The sequence below is a fragment of the Emys orbicularis genome, chromosome 9, assembly GCF_028017835.1.
Source record: "Emys orbicularis isolate rEmyOrb1 chromosome 9, rEmyOrb1.hap1, whole genome shotgun sequence".
In the NCBI taxonomy this organism is placed as follows: Eukaryota; Metazoa; Chordata; order Testudines; family Emydidae; genus Emys; species Emys orbicularis.
The window spans coordinates 102595265-102613047 of record NC_088691.1 but is presented as its reverse complement, the minus strand read 5'-3'; the positions used below and the strand labels follow the sequence as shown (position 1 = coordinate 102613047).

General features: G+C 53.8%; 1 protein-coding gene across 1 annotated transcript; it reads right to left on the bottom strand.

Moving 5' to 3' along the window:
* Positions 1-4446: 4446 nt before the first annotated feature.
* Positions 4447-15859, bottom strand: SLC51A (solute carrier family 51 member A). The gene is made up of 9 exons (XM_065411291.1): positions 15825-15859; positions 14972-15066; positions 14430-14584; positions 13880-13953; positions 11859-12017; positions 9766-9877; positions 9332-9478; positions 7930-8035; positions 4447-4583 (listed from the first exon to the last, which is right to left on the bottom strand). Exons 1-9 carry the CDS (start codon positions 15857-15859, stop codon positions 4447-4449), a joined length of 1020 nt encoding a protein of 339 aa, XP_065267363.1.
* Positions 15860-17783: the final 1924 nt, after the last annotated feature.

Here is a 17783-nt window from a genome sequence, read left to right as displayed (position 1 = left end):
CCCCCCAGACTCTGGTGTGCCACACATATTACTGTCTGTCCAAACGTTCACGCTGGGTGCTCTGCTTTGCACAGGTCCGTATTGGTTTACATTATTGTGCGCTAAGGGATGGAGAGCTGTGACCTCTCTCCTATCGGGGAGGTGAAGACCCTGCTAAGAGAGCTGTTCAGAATGTCCGTGGCCAATTCTCTGTCCGTTTTTGATGTGCAGGTGGATAGATGCTGGGGTATGTTCTCACATAGGTGTCAAATCATTTGTGCATTAAATGCAGGTACCTCTGTCCGTTAGCTGTTTCTTGAGGGCGCAGAAATAGCATATAAGGAAACTGCCACTGTTTTTAATTTTAACCGATAACCCCTGTTCATTTGAAATTGTGGTCCAATGACGCTTTGCTATTAACTATGTAACGTTTATATTGCGCTTTAAGTGCCCCTTGGTAAGAGCTGTAGCACGGCGTCAAACGTTGAGTCCCTACACAGCGCGTGCCCAAGGGAAGTCCTTTGGGCAGGCAGGTTGCGGGTCTTGTTGGAACGCAGTCTATCCTGGAAGCCAGCATCCAGGGGGTGGAGCTGCCGTATCTACAGCCGTGAAACTCCCAACGTTGCTTTGGTGCCCGAGCTTGCCTTGCCATCTCCTGTTTAGAAAGCGCTTCCTTGAATGTTGCAAACAGACAGCGAGGTCAGATTAAGAATCGCGTGGGCAAAGTCTGCGGGTGTTAAAACCCACGACGTACAATCCAGGGAAACAATGATTCTGTGGAGACTAAAAGTCAGATGCCAAAGCCATCCTACGCAGTGATACGCAGCTATCAAACGTGACCACCCTGTACGTAAAAGGGGCTGCTACTTCCTCAAAGTTCTGTCAACTGTTCTGTGAAACGCCACCTTTGGGGCTTGGCATAGACTCTCGTCCTCCACCAGGCTTGGTCAAACTGATTCTTCCCCCACTCTATATTTCCCAAGAGGCCAGAGCTGGCAAAGGGGAAAGAAAGCTTTAGTTTCCCAGTATGCCAGTGTGAGTGATTCCTCCCAGCAGGGATGGCCATGGCTCTGGGAAGGTTTTAGCAGCTGTAGGGGGAGCACTTGCGTTGTTCTGAGGTGGCACCAAAATGGTGGGATGCAAACGATTCTTAATTTCTCGGCATCTGAGTGGTGGCAGATATCTGTAACCCTCCTCCTCACATATCTGTAGACACACCCTCCTTCGGCAGATACTTAAGTCCATTTCCTCACCTGATCGCATACTTTAGGCAGGGCAGCACAGGGCACAGACAACACAGGGTGTGAACAGTATTCTGTAGCTTTGGATGGTAACAGTATTTACGGTGTCCGATCACTCCTAAATCCTGCACAGGGAAGCTACTGCATGGTCTCTGCATGGGGTGGGGTCACTTGTGCAACCAGGGCATGCTGTTTGCCTGTAACTAGGAATATCAAAGCTGTTTCTTGTACCTAACCATCCCTGCTTCCTCCTTGCACTTTGCAAATTAAAGTGGACGCTCCAATTCCAAATCAGTGTGTTTATCATGGCTTTTGGAGAGACGGCATCACTGCATGGAGCCCACTGTCTGGCACACTTCCTGTCTGTTGCTGCACGTAGCTGAGTGCCAGAAATCCATCTGCACAGTGTAATGTACCCTCGGCATAGCAAAGTTCCCTTTGATGATTGGTGAGGGGCAGGCTGGGTTTCCCAGGGTGTTACCTCATCATAATCACTTGACTGTTTCATTCCGTGCGTCTCTACTGAGCCTCACCTACACATTGGAACAGCTGCTAATGAGTGTCGGCCGGGGCTGGTTAGAATACTGAGGAAGCGGCAGCGTAGAGGAATGGGAGAAGTTTGTGTTTCTCCCCCACTACGAGATCTATCTCCATGGAGAATTTGCCGCATTAAATGGAACCTGGTACCACTAGATCCATATGGGTCAATTTCTGCAAAACCGTATGAGATGCGGCTTCGAGCGATCTCTGACCTCATGCATACGGCGGTTGGCTTTGAAGGCAAGCCGTTGCAAATGCCTTTCCACATGGGACAGGAAGGATGGCAGTGGAGTGACGCTAAAAGGTGAAGCAGAAGATAGTAGCAGGCAAAGGCTGGGCACGAGCAGCACTTCTGGTGCGATTGATTGGACTCTAAGAAGCTGTGATAGTGACGTTCAACAGCACGTGAGTTGGGGCTTCAGAAGAAAGTTATTCAGGCTTCTGGAGGGAAAGTGGAACATGTCTGTTAAAGAGTTTAACCCCATAAAACTTTCTAACAAAATCATTTAAAACCTGGCCCACTGTAGAAGGTGTGATTAAGGTCCATCTGTAACTCGAAGCATGTGCTAGTGCAGTTAATGCTTCTAACATATTCTTTCCCTCCTCTTTTTGTAACAATATATATGGAACATGCTGGGGTGGGGACCTTGTGCAGGAAGCCTGCATGCAGGACCCCCTCCCCCCCCCGGTAGGGGTTGTTTCTTGTGACTTTTAACGGTGTTCAGATTCCCTGCCTTCCTTTCCTATACAGAATGGGGTGTAGCTTGTCCAGCGAGGGGACAGAACCTGTCTTTTCAACTCTTCGTTTGTACATTGCACGTGGTCAGGTGCCTGGAGCACGTGTTCACCTTGGCTGCTGTTTGACTCCTAGAAAGCCATATAGAGAAAGAGAAGGAGAATATTCTCAGCAATATGTTGTCTGTCACAAGAGTGTAACCAACTGTGTAAAACTGGACAGTTTTGTAACTCATCTAAAATGCTGCCACTTGCATAAAGCTCGACCAGAACAGTTGTTCTGTTTTGTTTCTTCTTGGGATGAGATCAATGCATAGATTTTTTTCCAAATCAAATAAATGGAACAATGTGGTTTTTGGAATTCATTTTAAATTCCAGAATTTCTTTTAGTTTTTCCGTTCACTGAAACATCACTTACCTTGTTACGAAAACGCTGCGGGATAAGGTTTTATGCTGGCATACAAATTGAGCTAAAGGGTGCGGTGGTTCAGATTGCTAGGGGGAAAGTGGGGCTTTCCATCAATGCTATCCCAAGTTGGGTGACACTCTAGGGCACCGAGATGAGTGAGTTTTGTTATCTTAGCAGGACGGGGTGCTGTCGTACTTGACACACACCGGTGTGGTGCATTGTTCCTCTCACTAGGGTGCCTTGGAATGTCTCCTCTCAATCAATGTTAACTGTATTGGTTTCTGTGTGTGTGTGTGTGTGTGTGTGTGTGTGTGTGTGTGTGTGTGTGCGCGTTACTGGCTTGTTCGGAGTTGGTTTTTGGTTTTTATGTTTAGACAAATAAATGCAAAGTCATTTTACCCAACCCTTGTCAAACTGTGCCCGATATTTTCTTTTTTCTTAATTTGAGTGCTTTTAATCTCCCTTGATCTGCCGTCCCTTATTGGAAAGGTGGTCCAAGGTAGAACTCTTGAAGTCATCGCCTTTCTTAACAGATTTCCCACCAATTCCCCTTCTCCGTGCGAAACTAGCACTGAGCTACTGACCAAACGTGCCCCGTATAGCGCTGGTTAATGCCGCTTTCCTTTACCAGTTTCTTACTTCAGACTGTATTCTACAGCTCTGCTAGTGCTGGGTCACTTTTTCTTTAATTCCAGCCTGGCAGCTGATTCTGTTCTGCCAAAGCAGAGGGGACGTGCAGTCTGTGCTATGTTTGATCTGCAGTCAGAAAAGTGGCAGCAGCTTCCAGTGGAAAATAGACCTCTCTAGGAGTCAGGATGCCTGGGTTCTCTGTTCCACCATTGTGACCTTAGACAACTCACTTAGCCCATCTGAGGGTTTGCTTTTCCCATGTGTGTAACTGGAATACTAATACCCCTCTTTGTGAAGGCTGTTGGGGTCTCTGGATGAGCAGTGCTGATGTTTCCATAATTAAAGCCAGCAGCTGGGGCCACTGGTTTGTATAAAGGGGCCTGGTTTTTCACACGTCCCCTGACTGCGTAAGTCCATAGACTCATTTGTGCACCCCAGTGTTGGAATATCCCCATTCGTCTAAACCAATGGAAGTGGTAGCCAAGCCCTCAGCTCTTTGAGCCCAGAGTAGGCAGATTTTTAGCCCCCACTTTTTCCCCTCAAAGGGATGTTTAAATGAAATGGAGTAGCAGCGTTCGTTCCAACAGCAATGAGCCCCGTCGAAGTGCCTAGATCGATTTTTATTCTGTATTTAGACAGCACCTGAGGGGTGCTTTACAGATTAGGCCCCTGCACTAAGAACCTGGTTTACAGAAACTGTGATTCGTATCCTTTGGATTTCAGACCCATCTGGATGCAAATTGTTTCCCTCCTATATGTTACTTGCCAAATGAAGCTTCAAACAGCTACCTAGGGAAATATTCTATCCCTGTGAAATTGCAGAAGGGACATGTTTTGGCAACCTGGGAGGAACTCCTTGTGCCATGTCTCTGTGCTGTCAGAAGCTCCTTTCCGGTCACCGCTCCTTCCTGTCTAGGCTTTGCTTTCAATGTCCCCATCCGGCGGGCTGAAAGGTTGGTATCCTGCCTTGTCGTCCTGTTTTCTGTAGTACATCCTAGTCACCACCGTGATGATGAAGGTCTCCAGGATAAGCAACTGCATGCTCATGTCTGAAAACAAACCGTGAAAGAGAGGGGTTAGTTGGCGTGTCTTTCATTACCGTTCTTCCCCATTCGCTCACCAGCCAGAACGGTACAGTTGTTTAAAGAAGTATGTTACGAGGGTAGGGGCAAATCAGGATTCACTAGCTCCCAGCAGTTACCAAACAGGGGCTGATAATATTTCCCTCTGGGCGAAGGATTAATTTGCTCTTCAAAGCAGCAGAATTTCACTTCCATGCAAGTGAACGGTGCCTATGTCTAGCTAGTGAGTAAGGCCTAGTTCTGCCTTGTCCCTCACCAAGGCAGGGGCCTAGTCACGCAGACAATGCGGTCTACTTCGCTGTTACAAGAGTGCTGAAGAGAAGCTGGCCTGGAAACAAAATGCAGCAGCTGGATTGACTAAATTGACAGTTTCCACTTCAACACAGGCTGTTTTTCATGGGTGAGCAAACGTGTAGATGCTCCTAGTCTCCTGCTGCTTCACGGCCTTGAAAATTCCAGCTGTCTTTGCTGCAGCGGAGATCCGTGGTGGCAGGTTTGTATAATTTTTGGAGGCGCCCCCAACGGGTCCAAGTCCTGCCTCACCCCCCACACACACCTGCCTTGTAAGCTGATATATATTTTTTTAAAATAATGTAAAAATGGACTGGAAACAGTACGTTTTCCGATATTGCACAAGATCGCTATCGTAAGAAAAAATTATTTAACTAAGAATATCAACTTTATTAATACTCTTTTGAATATGGAAACAACCCAGCACTCTTGGATCAATAATCCTCAAAAGCAGAAATCTCTGTCTAATTCGCTTTGGACTCTTGATAGCCAAGATTCATGAAAACTGCTTTTCTTATCTTTTAGATTTGCCGCATCTTTCTTTTGTATAACTTCAGTTTGCAAGCTGTGTCTCGGACTCAGGCCATCACTTGATGAATTGCCCTTTTTGTTCTTTTTCGCTGGGTAATTTTATTAAGAATGTATCCATTGTTGATTATTATTACACAAAATTAATGGTGTGGGGCTGAGGGGGTTGGAGTGTGGGAGGAGGCTCAGGATAGGGCAGAGGGTTGGGGTGTGGGGGATGAGGACTCTGACTGGGGGTGTAAGCTTGGGTGGGGTGGGGGATGAGAGGCTTGGGGTGTGGGAGAGGGTTGGGGAGTGAGGGCTGCAGGGTGGGGCCCAGGATGAGGGGTTCACAGTGCAGGAGGGGGCTCAGGGTTGGGGTGCTGGGGGTGAGGGCTCGGGTGAGGCTGGGGATGAGGGTTTTGGGGTGTGGGAGGGGCTCGGGCAGAGGTTTGCAGAGTGGGGCCCGGGATGAGGGGTTCACAGTGCAGGAGGGAGATCAGGGTTGGGGGTGAGGGCTCTGGGGTGTGGCAGGGGATGAAGGGTAAGACGTTCCTTTCCTCTCCCAGGCTGGAGAGCAGGCAGAACTGGATTACTGGCATGGCTGTGGGGAGCATTACTACTGGGGTTGTACACTGATTTAACCAGAGGGGTGAAATTTTGGAACAGCCTTCCGAGGGAAACGGTGGGGGCGAAAGACCTCTCTGGCTTCAAGAGTAGGCTAGATAAGTTTATGGAGGGAATGGTTTGATGGGATAACGTGATTTTAGTCAATTAGGCATTAACGAGCCATCGCCGGTAAAATAAGGGTCCGGCTGTAGAATCTTGCCTGTATGCTCGGGGTTCTACTGATCGCCATATTTGGGGTCGGGAAGGAATTTTCCTCCAGGGTAGATTGGCAGAGGCCCTGGAGGTTTTTCGCCTTCCTCCGCAGCATAGGGCAGGGGTCGCAGGCTGGAGGATTCTCTGCGACTTAATTTAAAGACTTCAAGGGAAAGTGGGTGGGTCAGCTTTTGTGGCCTGCATCATGCGGGAGGTCAGACTAGATGACCATATTGGTCCCTTCTGACCTTAAAGTCTATGAGTCTAACTGGGTTTGTTGTTTTAACCATTATGCAAATATTTCAGCCTAGTAACCAAGCTGAAAGGAATCTAAAAGGGTAAAGGAATCTATGGCTCTCTCACAGTCTGTGCATCTCTTATCTTGGACAATGAAAATCGATTAAGGTGCTTCCACGTTCTCAGTGCTGTAACATTTGGGTTGCGAACACTTGATGGAAATTTGTCCTTGCTGTAAAACCAGTGTTTTTCAATGGAATTTAAAAGAATAACAAGGGGGACATTTTTCTGTGGGTTTTAAGGGTTTGTTATTAGAAAACTAATTTTTTTAGATAAAGTGGAGTTGTCACCTTACTCGGGGCTTGTCCACACTGGGGTTTCACACTATGATAAACGGTGCCAGCACAAGTCATGGTTAATTGGGCATGGATTGTCTACACTAGGGGCTTGCACAAATGCACCTATGTTGGTGTAGAATAACCCAGTGCAGACAAAGCCTACAAGTCAGACAGTCTAGCACCCACAGCAATGCACCCCTAAGAACCACTTATAAAGAAAGGAAAGAAATGCAAACTCCTAAGCAAAGAATGGGGATGAGGGGTTCATAATGCAGGAGGGGGCTGAGGGTTGGAGTGCAGGGGTGGGTGAGGGCTCTGACTGGGGGTGCAGGCTCTGGGGTGGGATTGGGGATGAGAGGTTTGGGGTGTGGGAGGGGGCTCAGGGCAGGGTTGGGGTGGGGGGGATGAGGGCTCTGGGGTGGGGCTGGGCCAGGGTTGAGGAGTTCAAATTTTGGGGTGCAGCAGGCAGGCTGCCCTGGGGCTGGGGCCAGACAGGAGGACTCTCCCCAGCCCTCTCCCTACCGGCAGTAACGAGCTCCAGGGGAGGGCCCCCCCCCTCCGCCCTGGCACAACACTCACCCAAGCCCCAGGCTGCTGCTCAGGAGGTCCAGACAGGATAAGCCCCCTTGGAGTTGCCTGCTGGGGGGCGGGGGAGCTGCCATGCCGCTGCGCCGTCTCCCTCCACAGGCGCAGCAGTCAGCCGTGCGCTGGCACCGCTCCCTTAGCCGGCAGCGGCCAGCCATGGAGCACGGTGCAGAGTTGCAGGGGGCAGCCACCCGCTGCCCTGGGCAGGCAGGGACGCTCGGGGGAGGCGCGCGGGGACGGCAGGCAGAGCCAGGGAACGCTCCGGGGGGGCCGCGGGAGGGACCCGGCCCTGAACATTGGTGGAGCTGGGCCCCTGAATTTGCTGGAGCCCCTTGGGGAAATGCAGAGAAGGCAGTTATACTTTCCTTCAGGGAGTGCAATAAAAGGAGCTTCTCCTTTTCTTTCAAAAGGAAAAAAAAAAAAATTTTTGTGAAAATATTCCTGTCCCTCTGCCAGGGAGAGAGAGGCTGACTTCGATCCTTGGCCAGTTTTCGTCCTTAAATTAACCCAGGCCAGAGCCTCTTGCTACTCACACTGTGACCTCGTCTTGGAGGACAATGGCGGGGCGCAGGCGATCTGGCTGCTGCTTGCCAGGATGCTCAGGATGGAGGGCTGGAGCGCAGTCAGGATGAGGAGCACCTGCAACCAGAAGACGTGGGGATGAGAGAGCTGATTGCAAACTGAGGGACCCCTAACAGGTGCCGTGTTGGTGTATCCAAGGCCTACCCCCTTCCTTATCGATAACTCTCATTCTATAAAAAGCAACAGAGAGTCCTGTGGCACCTTTAAGACTAACAGATGTATTGGAGCGTAAGCTTTCACGGGTGAATATCCACTTCGTCAGATGTATTCACCCACGAAAGTTTATGCTCCAATACATCTGTTAGTCTTAAAGGTGCCCCAGGACGCTGTTGCTTTTTACAGATCCAGACTAACACGGCTCCCCCCTGATACTTTCTCATTCTAGTAGCTAGTCACTTTCTTCCCTACAGTTGGCCTCCCTAGGCCCCTGCAGCAAGCTCCAGCTCGGCTTTGAATACACGTCCACTGAGCAGCCTTGCTGCTGCTTTATGATGGAGACTCATCCGCTGAGTCTGTCACCACCTACCATATTCCTCAGCCGTTCGTGCCACTGCGCTGTTACCCTGCTCTATAGCTTTCAAAGAGGTAGAGGTTTTTTAATGTTTGCCCACTTTCCTGATACTTAAAGCAGCTACATTCTTTCCTGGGAATACTCCATGCATTCCCATATCAGGTGATGAACTGTGGCTGGAACCGTACAGGGGTTACACAGCCCAGCTTTGGGTCTTGTCAATAACTATATTCCAACTACGGTGACCAGTTAAGTCTAAATACGAGCCCATCACTGATCCTGCCGTAACTTGGGAGTAGCACAGTATTCTCTCTTTTAGGGCTGACTTCATAGGATCGTCTTCCTCTTTTCTCCTTGGTCCACAATTCCTGCCCTCCCCCCCCCCCTTTTTTTTAAACTAAACTTTCCAATCCCTGCTTACTCAAAGGAATCTTTATATTAATTTCTCCATTTTAAAATAATTTCCCTTTCCGTGTCTGCCATTTCAATGCCAGGTATCCTAGCGGGTGCTGGAATCCTGATCTGTCTTGATCCACCCTCCTATGTACTGCTGCTGCTCACTCACCGCATAGGGCAGGGGTACTTGTGGGAAACCAGGGTTGGTTTTAGGCATTGAGCTGGTCCTGTTGCTCATTCCGCACCTGAAGCCCCTCGAGGACGAGGTAGTTTCAAGACGGGGGAATAGAAAGGCAGCCAGCTCGGGGGGGAGGGGTATCAGCCAACCAGAACGTGGTATGCTGCGCATGTGGGCCGAGTGGAGTTTTGAAGAACCCAGTTTACAGGTGCAAAGGCCAATGGCCAGGAAAATGCGAACGATCGCTAATCACCCTGAGTAGTGTTACCTGGAAACAAACGAACTTGGCCCCCATGTTTTGCTCTGCCAAATGCAGCCTGGCCTGGCGAAACATGATCGCAAGGGCCCACAGAGCGAAGATGGTGGAGAAGCCGAGGCAGGTGTTGATCCAGAGTGCCACGCTCGCAGCGGAGATCTGGGGGGGACAGGAGAAAAGGAAGCAGTGCTGTGATTCCCAGGCCAGAGTAGGAGAGCGGAGCAGTGTCCAGGGTGGGGCACGGAGGTGCTGCCTGGATACCTATGGGCACCGGGGAGAGCTGGAGAATCCGAGCAAGACAGACATCCCCTCTCTCCTTCCCCTCCCATCGCTCAGCCAGGGAAGCAGTCCCCCTGCTACTGCTGGGACTATGGCCCAGAGTCAGAGGTGGGGCTAAATCGGTACCTAACCCCTCTGCCTTCGATGGGTGAAGGGTTATGACTTACATCAGCCGGATCGTAGTTTCCATCTGCAGCCAGGGCCAGCCCAACAAAGACACAGGCTGTCTTGAAGAAGGTGAATTGGAAAGTGCCCAGAAGAAAGAGTTTAAGTTTTCTCCTACGATGGCAACAGAGCGAGACGTCAGTAACCGCGCTGGAGACAGGAGCTTCCTCCTTGCAAGTCTGCTTTTTAGCCAGCCTTCCACCACTTGCCACCTTGCTTTACCCTCAGGCCACTGCTAGGCCTGTAGAACGGGCTATAACAAGAGACTGGAATGCCCTGGAGCCAGAGCCCAAAACTGCCTCGTGCAATTCATGGGGATTTCTAGTACAGCCCTTCCCTGCCGCTGGCCACGCACATTGGACAGCAAACTCTTAGGAGCAGAGACCTGGCGTCCTGCATCTTTCGCTTGGCTTGTGGTCGCCCCTGGGAGCCCTAGACATAGACCCTGCCCCCGTGGTGCGAGGTGCTGGACAAACGCCAATCAAAAAGCCAGCCCCAGCCCCCTGACCGGTTCCGCGTAAGATGAGATGACGGCTGGATCCAGACAAACGGGGGAGTAGAAGGAAACAATTAGCCAAGACTGGCTCAGCACACCAGCAGCCTCATTGGTCAAGCTTGTAGGTCTCACGGCAAAGAAGAGTATGAGGGAGGAGGATGCAGATGTTTGGGGGGGGCTCCTCCCAAGCAGGAGGGGCAGCCCCCCCATTCTCCACCTACCCGACTGGGGGGGGGGTGGGAGAAGAGCCTTGCAGTGTGGTGGGGGGAGGAGTTTCTGCCCAGCAGGGAGGGGGGGTCTCAGGGCTTGAGCCCTGTGGAGCATACCTGCCGGGACTTGGGCCTGCAGCAGAAGCGGGGCTGAAGCCCCAAGCCCCGCCGGGCACCTCCCGTGGGGCTGGAGCTCTGCCAGGCGGGCCCCAGCTCTCGAACTTCTGAAGATTGTGGTATGTGGCTCAGAGGGCCAGTACGTTTGGCCACCGCCCCCCCCCAACCCCGCTCTCTACGGATCTACATGGGGAACAAATATTGGCTAATGGGCTGCTCAGGCTGGTGGAGAGAAGTCCACCACCACCCCATGGCTGCTAGGCAAAGCTAGAAAAATTCAGCCTGGGAACAAGGTGCCCATTGTTAAGGGGGAGAGAGAGTAACCATTTTGGAACAATGTCTACAGTCGTACATGCCAAGGCCACAAGAGCCTATTGTGAGCATCTAGGCCAGTGCTTCTCAACCTATGTACCACTGCGGGCCGCGGATGCAGCTCTCGATGGGTTACGAGGGCCGCAGCTGCTCACTATATCTACTGCCTGTATGGCCCTGAGGATGTCGCACGAGCCGCAGCTGTGCGCTGACTGGGCCGCGCACGGGTTGAGAACCACTGTCTGATCTCCTGTATAGCGCAGGCCAGAGAGCTTTCCCAAAGAATTCCTCCAACGGATCTTTTAGGAAAACACCCAACCTAGATTTTAAAAGTGCCAGCGCTGGAGACCCTGGTACATTTACCCATGTTGTGGGGGGTTCCCCATCACTGACAGTTGGGGGGCAGGTTTCTGGCCTGCGTTATATAGGGGGTCGGACTAGATGGGCACAGTGGTCCCTGCTGGCCTTGGCTGTACGTTGGCTGGCTCCGGCCCCGGCGATACCCCTGCTGTAAGGGGGTTCCCGGGCTGACAGAGAGCTGCTGCCTTTGTTTGTGTCAGCTTGAGCAGTGGGTGAGCAGGGCAGAAGGGGGCATAGCCAGGCAGCCCCTGCAGTCTGGCTATGCGCGGCTGTGGCTAATTCCCTGCGTGCCCTGCGGAGCAGCCTTGGGGCTGCTCTGGATTGCACCAGGGTCAAACCAACGTTCCCAGGAGCACATAGGTGGATTGAAGCCAACTGTCGCTCCTTCTCTCCACAGGGTGCTGCGCAAGCAGAGCTCAGCCGCTCCCGTGCATCTGGCCGGGCACCGTCAGAGGGAGTTATAGGAGTCAATGCACATCTTGGGGGAAGCTGCACTGCCCAGTATCTGGCTTCTCCTAAAGGGAGGGGCTAAGGAACCAGCATTCCTCCCAGTCACTGCTGTCCCTGGGTAGTGCCCCATGGCCCCCACCGGCAGCCTTACTTGGTCATGGTGATGCGCGGGCAGCAGGGGCAGCAGCAGCAGCAGGGACCTGTGCTGATCACCATGGGCGTGTCCCTCAGGGCTTTGAGCAGGGCCTCCTTCCCGCCGAAGCCTTCCACCATGATCAGCATGAGGAGGTAGAAGCACATACTGAAGTACCTGCGGGCAGCCCAGGCAGAGAGAGAATTCAGCCCGGGGAGGTGCCAACACCGGGGCACGGAGTCCTTTGCCCACGCCACCCTCCTGCGAGGCGCCGGGGCAGATTAACACACGGGTGCCCAGGGGCCCTGGCCAATTTGGCGACGCCCGGAAAAAATCTCATGAGGCTTGGGCAACAGGATGTAGCTGCTGCATCCTCTGCTCTGCTGGCGCGCCCACACCCCGTGGCCTCTTCCTTGGCTCTCCTCAATATTCAATCACTTCTCTCCCCCAGGCGTGACCTGTTCTCTCTCCTCCCCTTCCAGTGTTTTCCTGTGTCTTTTGGTGATTGCAAAATATATGGTGAGATGGAGGCTTTGGCTGGGTTTTTCATGCCTCCAGCCATGGTTTCGAGACCTTTGGCTGCCCCTACCCTACTATGTCACGATGTAGCCTTGTTTACCCCCACCTGAGACCTTTGTGGATCCCACCTCCCCATGCATGTGGTTCGCAGCCTTGGGATCTCAGGGTGGGTTCTTGCCATGTCCATTGTGATAGGGCATTATTCACCCCCTGCTCAGCTGATATGAGGCATCCTGTAGTACAGTTCTCCCACGTTGGCAGTGGATGAAAGACACAGTGCTGTTTACCCCCGGCTGTACGTTTAAGCTCTTTGTGTTTTCCCCCTCCCCCAGCATGAACTGATGTGGCTCTGTTTACACTGGGCCCCAGATTCCAGCCCCAACTCACTCAACTATGAACTTCCCAAATGAATGGTGGCCCACCCAAATTCACTTCACAAAGATGGCCAGTGGAATCAACTGCTGTCCTAGGCTAATGGTCATTGTTGCTATGGGAATGCCAAAGCCAAGCCAGGCTGGGGGGTAAAACAAAGGACAAACCCAGATAGTTATAGAAATGGGAGAAATATATCTTGTGAGGCCCTTCAGTTCCAGTGACTTATTTCCCTCCGTTACACCGATGATGAGGCATTGGGAGAAGGGAGCGATGAATATTCCCTCTCTCTGGGATTATTGGACAAACTATATTCTCATTGGCTTAGCAATGACCGAACATGCTGTTGTGTGCTCTGGCTAATCAGAACCTGGCCTATTCTTCAAAGTGTGATTTAATGTATACGTACACGCTAGTTTCTGATTACGTTTTAGGACTAACTATTTCAGCTAATTGGTAAAATGTCACCTTGCTCGTGGTTTGACCTGAACTGCCTTTGGCAGAAAGCCATGAGTCACATGGCACCCATCAGATTCTTTTAGCATTTCTTCATAGCTGAAGTGATCAATTGCAAACTTTGCTTTAAACCAGCTCTCACCATTGGCTGAAACTTACAGTTCTGAATAACAGAGTAATTTTACCTCCGGTTCGGATTATTTCTTTGAATTAAGTTACTTTCTGGAATGGTTCCTGTTGTCTTTCAGACAGCAGAAAAACTGAATGATAACACAATCAATAGGTGGGGAAAATGCATAATGGTCGCCTTTAAGAAAATTGGGGGAGATGAAAGAACCGCTTGTTGGTCTGTGAACAACTGATTCTTGTAACACAGGGGTTGTCCAGGTTAGCAGTGGGATGGTATGGATAATATCGAGCTAGATTCATTTTCTGTGTGGAAAAATTGAGCAGTTTATATAGGCATAAGGAACCGGGATGGGAATTGCTTCATTAGTAAGGCCGTGTGTAAACACTGCATGGAGTCGTCGTATTAATACAGTTTGATACAGCCATGATTTTCATGGGGGGGCAAACGTTCTTTGTGCCCAGGGCCCTAATAAACCTTCATCTGCCTCTGGCTAGGTGAGAAGCAGCCGGATCAATCTGAGCTCCCCAGGGCTACAGCGGGGCAGGGTGTTAGCAATACTCACATGCCAATAGCCATCTCCACCACCATCATGGAGCGTGGGATCCAGAGCCCAAAGCAGCAGAACACAGAAACCATCTGGAGAAGAAGGGGGGCAGGCCCAGTGTGAACGGGAGGTAGCCAGGCATGCTCCAGACCGGTTCCCCCACAGGCCCTGGGGTAGGCGGGTGAGTGGATGGCAGAGATGGGCCCACAGCAGAATGCTGGCGCTCCACAGGCCGGACCGTTTACAATCCAAGCTCTGTGGAGCTGGATTTTGAATTGGTCCCTGGCTCTAGAGTGGTCTCAGCATCTCATCACCCCCGCAGCTTGGGGGAGCTCAGAGCCCCGTCATGATCCCAGACCCCCCTAGGATATCTGCAGTGCCCCAAACTCTGGATCCACTCTCTGTGGATGTAATTAACCAACCCAGCACGGTCCCCGCCCCCCGCAGCGGTGCTAAAGCTCCAGCGCTCACTCCCGGCCCACGCTGTCCATCAGCACAGCAGGAACCCGCAGCATGGCTGCCAACACCCGCCAGGATCACCTCCCGCACAGCGAAGGCTGGGGCTCACCGTGGGGGCCGAGCTGCTCCAGATGAGGGTTTTCATCTTCACCTGGCAGCGGATCTTCTTTGACAGGTAGATGGCTTCCTCGAGGAAGATGGCGACCGACACCAGCGTCAGGAAGGTCATGAGGGCCTGGATGGAGAGCTCGACGGGGTTCAGCTCTGCAGGGGAAGGAGGGGATGAGCGAGACTTCACGGCCGTCTCTCCCATGCAGTGCAAAAGCCCCCTGGAAATCCAGGCGTGGGCCCTCTAGCATGAGATGGGAACACGCCCCAGGGAGGGTGAGTGAGGGTTGCCCAGCCTTCCCTCTGCCTTTTCTCCCCTGTCCTCTGGGCTGGGTCCCTGCCCCTCCCCACTGCCCCACCTCCCCACTCTCTCCCTCAGCCCCACAGCCAGGAGCCCTTTCCCCCTGCCCAGCACAGGAGCTGGCAGGCTGGAGGGCGGCGTTGCTCTGTGACACAGCCAATATTCAGTCCCAGATCAGTCTAATTCCTGCTCCCCCCCCCCCGCGCCCTGCCCGCACCCATGGGGCAGCACCCCCCACGTACGGTTCAGCAGCTGCAGCGAGGTGGGCGGCTGGGAGACGCAGGCCAGGGGGACGCTGAAATTGTTAATCAGCAGCTCGATCAGCTCAGGTGGGATCCTGCAGGAAAACCAGGCCTCCGGTTAGCCCCGCGCTGGGGCTGGGGTCCAACCCCGCCCGTGGGGAGGGATCCAAGGGTGCGAAGTGGCCCCAGCTCTTCTCGGCCTGCAGCTTGCACCGGGCACTGCCCATCTGCAACGGGTCATCGGCCAAACTCGCCCAGCCCAGCCACGTGAGGGCTAATCATGCCGCTTGGGCCCCTGCAAAGTCCCCTGGCCACTGGGAGCGCTGCTGGCCTCCCAGGGTGGAAAGCGCCCGATGGGCAGCCCTGATTCGTAATGCCCCCCAGCCGGGGCAACAGCAACTGACCGGGGCCAGCGGCTGCGCAGGGACCCCTGTGAAATGAGCGTGGCAGGCCTCAGCCCAGTTCCCTTGGAGCAGGCGCCCCAATGACTAATCACCCTTCACTCGGGGGGCCTGGCTAGGCATTTCGGGGGGGCCTGTGACTCGCGGTAGGAGGTGACCAGCGCTAAGCGCCCCAGAGCTGTGCTGGAAGGAGCTCTCCTGGGGGACCCCCCGTGGAGGAGCGGGGTGACACGTCCTGCCTCGCCAGGTACTCAGCCATCCATGACAGAGGGGACCTGCCCCTGGCTTATAAACAATGACACCAAGTGTCTGGACGTTTCCTGAGGGCGTTGGGGAGGGGGGAGGAATTCACCCTCATCCTTCACACAGTCGTCACACACACCCCGCCAGTGCAGAACCAGGCAGCTGAGCCAGCGAGGAGCTGCTCTGCCCACAGCCTCGCCGTCCCCTACCTGGGGTCTGGTACGAGCTCTGCCGAGGACTCCATGCTGCCCCTTTCCCCGGCGATCCGGCTGGCTCCTGCTCACGCTCCGCAAGCCCTGCTGCTCGCTGGCGAGAGGCTCTAGCAGCGTCTGGCAGGCAGGGGCAGAGTCCCAAAGGTCAGCGCTCGCGGGCAGGGCTCCTGCAGCCAAGCGCGCCGGGCCTCGTACAGTTGTAACTCCCCCTCGGGGGGGGGGACGGATCGGCGGGCACGACGCGTCCCCCGTAGGTAACCGGCTGCGGCTTGTCTGGGGACACGGACGCTCCAACTAGCAGATCAAATTCAAGGGTTACCACGAATCTCAGTCAACTGGTTTGCACGCATCAAATAACCTCCCTCCCCCGCCTTCTCCGTATGTGTCAGGAGGTTCAGTGGAAGAGAAAGTGGCTCATCCCCGCTCTGCAGAGAGGAGCTGCCCCAGCTATCGGCTGCCAGGTTATTGACCTGGGGCCCGCCAGTGCTAACCAGCCGGGACTGGGGGACTTTGCATCCGCAGCAGGGAGGGGACGGCATTCCAGCGTGGAGAAAGTGGAGTTAATGCAGAGGGTGCGTGGGTGCATGGCCATGCGTGTGTTTTGTGGGGTGAACTCTGGCCCCCCTGCTCAGTCATTCACAGAGCCCTGGGGGTGACAGTGGAGGGCAAAGCAGACAGGAGTTTGCCGTGTGACCCGGCTGGGCACCAGGGCAGTTCAGCTCTGGGTTCGCAGCAGTGAGCCCATGTGGGCCTGGTCCGTGGGGCTGGGCAAAGTGGAGAGAGTTCAGCGAAGAGCCGGTGGGAGGGGAGGGAGTCAAGGCGGAGCAACTGAGAAGGGAAAAGGAGCAGAACGTGCTGAAACAGGTTGAGCAGCAGCTCAGGGCGCAAGGAATTAATTGGAGGCCTGAGGGGGGTGCACTCGCTGCCGTGGGGTGGAATTAAGAAAGAGAAAACATGGGCAAGTGTCCGGAGAGTGAATAGTTCCCCCGGAGCGGCCCTGTTGCTTGGGGCATTTAACACTAGACTGGACGAACTGCCAGCAAACGGGCCAGGGAACAGCCCGGCCCCAGGAGACGGACCAGCGCAGCGAGTGGGTCATTTCCGTCTCTAACGTCCAGTCCTACCGATGGAATCACAACTACCAGCCTGGGCTCCCAGCTGGCCGTTGGCTTCCCCTCCCCAGGTCCTGAGCAAAGTCCCGGTGAAACCTTCTCCCAGGGACGCGTCATGGTCTCTCCGCAGCAAGGTTTTGCTGCTGCCCCAGGGCAGTTTTGCAGTGTGGGGTGTAGGAACCAACCAGCCCCCAGGCTTGGCTTCACTCTGATTTGCACCAGGGCCGAGCTCCGAGTAGGGGCCCGGCCTGTAGGCACGTGGAGATGGGCTTGGAGCTGCCAGGGAGGACGTATGAATATTGTGTGTGAACCAGGCTCCCCGCGGAGCAGTGCTGGCAGGAGACGCACCCAGGAAGGGGCGGGCAGTGGATCCTACCCACACCACTCAGCTGCTGGAGAACAACGCACAAGCCTTCACCTTGATTCACTGGGCCTGTCAGGCTGGTTCCCCCGGAAGCGAACTGGTCCCTGTGGAGTGGGGTCGTGGCCTGGGAATCAAAAGACGTGGGGGAGTTTGAGACACTGAGGCAATGCCGGGCCGGGGGACCGGGGGGTGTCATGTGCCCAGACGGATTTCTACCTTCCCTATCGCAACAGCTAAATGTCCCAAAGCGGCTAATGCAGAGGGGACACGCAGACTCTGCCCCACCCCGCTACATGGGACTGCTTCTCCTTCCCTGCTGGGGGGGCGGTGGATGAACGCCCCCCTTCGGGGAGGCTAGCCTGCTGGCCCCGCCCCTTCCACCTGAGGCCCTGCCCCATAGCTCCCCTCATCCCCCCACCCCCATGGCTGGAGCCTCTCCCACCCCCTTGCGACTGGAGGAGCCCTGGCTGGCTGGCCCCA

Excerpts from the sequence above, each read along its gene's own strand:
- SLC51A (XM_065411291.1), bottom strand. The coding sequence starts at position 15,859 with ATGGAGTCCTCGGCAGAGCTCGTACCAGACCCCAG. Across the intron at positions 15,067-15,824 it reads GAGCTCGTACCAGACCCCAG|GATCCCACCTGAGCTGATCG; the intron begins GTAGGGGACGGC and ends GTTTTCCTGCAG. Across the intron at positions 14,585-14,971 it reads CTCGCTGCAGCTGCTGAACC|AGCTGAACCCCGTCGAGCTC; the intron begins GTACGTGGGGGG and ends CTTCCCCTGCAG.